Source organism: Colletotrichum acutatum (assembly GCF_030867785.1).
Source record: "Colletotrichum acutatum strain CBS 112980 chromosome Unknown BDZ83scaffold_27, whole genome shotgun sequence".
NCBI lineage: Eukaryota > Fungi > Ascomycota > Sordariomycetes > Glomerellales > Glomerellaceae > Colletotrichum > Colletotrichum acutatum.
The window spans coordinates 1-4,284 of record NW_026849021.1 but is presented as its reverse complement, the minus strand read 5'-3'; the positions used below and the strand labels follow the sequence as shown (position 1 = coordinate 4,284).

Sequence of the window (4,284 nt, the reverse complement as noted above, 5' to 3'; positions counted from 1 at the left end):
CGACACTGTCGATCACTGAGCGGGTGGTGCGCTCGAGTTGCCCGTGGATCAGACGGAGAGGCCCCTGGCCAAGAGCTACACGGGCCGGTGAGCGTTGGTCGTACTACTATGAGAGGAGGTGAGTGAGGTGAAGGAGGGGGTGAAGGATTCGATGGACCACGCTCTAGACCATCGGTCTGTGACTGTCAAGATGCGAGGAGGCTCTTCTCTTTCCCCTTCGAGGTCCACTTGCAGATGTCGAATTCACGGTTAACGAGACCCAGCGGATGGGTCGGTCCCAGTGCCTGCTTGCCTGAGTACGTGGTAATGAGGACGACCGGGGGTGGATGCGCGGCGCAGGTAATATTGACGCTTTCTGCCCAGGTCTTTCGATGTTTCTGATACGCTCAACACGATGGACGTACGAATTCAAAATAGACAGTATATGCAATGCGGATTTAATATGGATTGCATGGTTCGTTGGAGGTCTGGGAAGAATGACGAACGGACTTATTGACGTCTTCCTCCCATGTTTCTCCACCCCCTCCCCCGGCGTCCGCCGCATCGCTGAGAACAGCGGACGAGCCGCTGCTGCTTTTGCCTGCCTTTGATGAACGGGAATCGGGATCTACTGCCTAGATTTCGAGGGTGAGACGCCAGACGAAAAGAGCCATTCTGCTTATCTGTGGAGATTCATGTCTCTGATGAATCCAGCCCCAGCCGCCGTTTTGCGTTTGTTCCCCAGAGAGATTTAGACTCACGCTGATCGATGGACAATCTTTCCCCTCAAGTCCCCTTCCCGTCTCCGCAAAGCAGCGGCCGTCGTGCAGCTCAGCTCAGCTCAGTTCTGGAGAAGGTCCAGGCGGTCGAGGGTGTTCGCGCAAGGGAGGACCACCAGCCCACAAGCCCACGAACACCGAACCCAACCCCCGCAAGACCCAATTCTTTTGTCATTGCTTTTGGTTTCCACTTCGCTGCTGCTTTGCTCACATCGTGTTGAGGCTAAACGATGGGAAGACGGACGGGCCATCATCACATAATCATTCCTCATCCATCATATCAGACCGATGTGGAGCATAACAGAGCCGCCGGCGTTCAAACATCACTCCAACGAAGCACCATGGCGCCGCACGTCTCCCACACTAGTTTGCCTTTGCCTTGGAACAAGACATGTCAAACTCGCCTCTGTGGATTCTATGCATACGTGTACGTGTGCTGCGTTATTGTTGGGAGACTTGAAAGGGACTTGCCCTGGAGAGGCGTCCGCTGCCAACGCTGGTGGGGATGAGGAGCGGCACAGACTTAGACTGCTAAAGCAGAAGAAGCTTCAGTGAGCTTCAGTGCGTTTGCTTGGAGCTGACATGGCGAAAACGAGGTCGGTAACTGTGATAATCTGCGGCGTTGGCAGGGTCCCTAGATGCTGTAGGGGCTGGGTCTGCCTGGCTGGCTGGTCTGTAAAATCCCCGACCACCTTGTTCTTCACCCCCTTCTCCTATGAGTGCGTGTGTTTCTTCTCTCTCTGTGTTTGTGCGAGTGGCTCGCTCGGCCGGGTGGCGGCAAGGTTCACGCGAGGCTGTGCGCGTCTTCTTCTGCCCTCACCGTCCTTGCGTTATCGGAGAGAACAATGCTTTGTCGACTTCGCTCCGGACTTTTCGCCGTTACCTTAGCCTTTTGCTAATTATGTTGTCAAATATCACGCTGAGATTAGACGCCCACCACCATCGACAGTCATACTATTTTCCGTGCCACTACAACACGCGATGGATCCACGGTTCTGCATAGAATCCGTAACACCTCACCCCGTACCGCGATGATGACGGCCCCAACAATATTCTGTCCATCTCGGACGATATTCAGGACCTTTGAGATGGAGGGTCGGGAAATATCATCCTATCTGAGGGTGCTCCCCATCCAGCCTCGCTCAATCGCTGTTTTAAGTGGCATAATTCCCCATCTAGGCCCGAAGCTGTCTGCTGCAGACGGACCGGTGTCGGTGTACTGCGACCTCGCCCATTGCCAGTGGGTGTGAGATTGATACCCAAGCAATTGACCTCTCATATGCTGCACAAGACAGACAGCTGCGCCAGCCCTGCAAGAAGACGTTTCAGGGTTCAATGAGCGCTTCTGCGTTGCTTATCAACTGCAGCCATAACGTACAGATGGGTTGCGCGAGAGGGTGTGAAGCGGTGCTGATCCCTCTTGTATCCAAACACACCCTCTCAGTTTGCTGCCCGCTTTGAAAAAGACCCTGAACTTGGATGATGTGGAGGGCTTGAATGACGCCAGTAATCGTCCCGTTGTCTAGACCTTTTACGCCCTTTGCTTCATCCACTTCTGAGTCCAGCGTTCCTTCGTAGTCCGGGCTGCTGCCATGACATTGGCCTGTGAAGAGAGGGGAAGAATCAGGGATCGTCTCTCGATGATGCGAGTTTTGTGGAACAATGGCTCGGCCGACGGTTGATGGGTGAGGTGAGGTGCTGGTATTGCGGGTTAGCTGGGGAACATACGCTTGGCTTTCGTGAGCTGGTGCATGATGTGACATTAAGACTGGAGGAGGCATGATTGTGAGGCGCCCAGATTCACGTGTCATTTACTATCTTTCAATGTGGGCGCGAAGATATTGCAGCAGTCTGGTGCGTTGATGTCGATCGGAGATGATGGAATTGTGTCTGGGTTCCTCCGGGTCTGATGAGATGAGCTCATCATTATCACGGGTATCAGAAAGATGCTGCCCGAACCTTTCACTCCTATGCCTGATCTAAATGGGGGCATCATCAGAGTCCGGGATTTTTTTCTACGACAGCTGTTCACAACCAAGGCAGAAGATATCTGCTCTGGTTCATGTGATTAGGTTTGAGCTCGAGGTCGAGATAAATTCTGAAGGCGCATATGATTCAACCTCCATTAAAAACGTCCCTGTGTAGCAAACTTCTGTTAGGCTCATCTGGAGTCATTTGAACTCATGAACGAGTTCTTGGACTTTAAGTCCACTTTGTTTGTCTCGATCACAGTTTTGAAGCCCACACGCTGCCTTGAGACACAAAACCCGTGTCGTGTTATTTCGTGAGAAGGACAGTTGAGATATTAACATTGTGTAAAGAGAGACGATTTCTCCGCATCTGTGCTAAGTCATAACGATCCTGACTAGACAATACTTGCATGTACACTCCAAAAGCAGAACAGCCTGAGTTATCAAACGCGTTCGCGTCTTGTAACACAACAAATATTAAATGCATAGCCCTAAACTTCTCAGTTTCCACAGTCTGGGACCATCAATAAGTAACTACATGGCAACCACCTGCATCCAAAACTCCTTGTCAATCGACCCAATAGGCTTTTCTCAACGTGCTTGGGGCTACTGGTCCAAGGCAGCTGTGTCCATATTCACTAGTAGGTTGTGTGAACGCAGTGACTTCACTGATGTGAGCAACTTCCGCAGTGATCATCGCAACCGCCGCCGTCTTCTTATTCTTGTTCTTATTTTTCTTCTTCTTGCACCTGGGCAGATCATAGCTTGCGAAGTCTATTCCAGATCTGGTGGTTGTTGGCGCTGCAAAGTTGCTCGAAGAGCCGAAGGTATCAACAAGAGCTGCCTGGGGTTCGTCCACGGTTGTGTCTTCCTGGAACAATTTCCCCACAAGCATGTAAGGTTCTGGTGACACTCGAGCTTCTCCCAAAGCCTGTTTTCTCAGAGCTTGTTTAACAGTTTTCTTGGCAGTTTTAGAATCCATTGGTGTTGCTTGAGAAACCGAGTTGTCGTCAAGAGAGGCACATGTTGTCATGGTTACCTTCGTATTAGCTCCGTTCCATGGAACAGACACTAAATGTACAACAGTGCCTACCAAAATGAGCAGAAATGATGAAGTGACCTCTATGATGGCCAAATGCAGACACATAAGGAAAGACGATGGGGTTTCCGTGACGGAAGAAGAATATGTCTCAAGTCCTCTGGGGCTATCGACTTGAATCGCCCCTTTCTTTGCCCGACTTTGAGGAAATCCCGGATGGCTCTGCAGAGTATGAGCTGTACTCAGAGGAGCCATCGAATCGTGCGAAGTCTGGCTGGTAATGGGTACAGTTCGACTCGTTTCAGACTTTGCTGCAGTTTGGCAAATGCTCTGTTGACGTTGAGGCGAGTATCCCGGAGCCGTAGGTAAGACCTCATCGCTTGCAACCTTGTCAGTTTGGGTTCCAGTGGATGAAGTATGAATTGTCTGAGTGGTTGCATCTACTTGAGCTCGGAATGTGCTCTGATGGGTTTGTAGAGGTAATATTGGGCCCAGAGGAGACATCGTATGGCTCGAA

The 4,284-nt window shown here is 51.2% G+C and overlaps 1 protein-coding gene across 1 annotated transcript; it reads right to left on the bottom strand.

The window, feature by feature from the left end:
- Positions 1–448: 448 nt before the first annotated feature.
- On the bottom strand, positions 449–2,898 carry BDZ83DRAFT_729065 (uncharacterized protein). The gene is made up of 3 exons (XM_060512811.1): positions 2,195–2,898; positions 1,642–1,653; positions 449–981 (listed from the first exon to the last, which is right to left on the bottom strand). Exons 1-3 carry the CDS (start codon positions 2,567–2,569, stop codon positions 811–813), a joined length of 558 nt encoding a protein of 185 aa, XP_060367059.1. The 5' UTR covers positions 2,570–2,898; the 3' UTR covers positions 449–810.
- Positions 2,899–4,284: the final 1,386 nt, after the last annotated feature.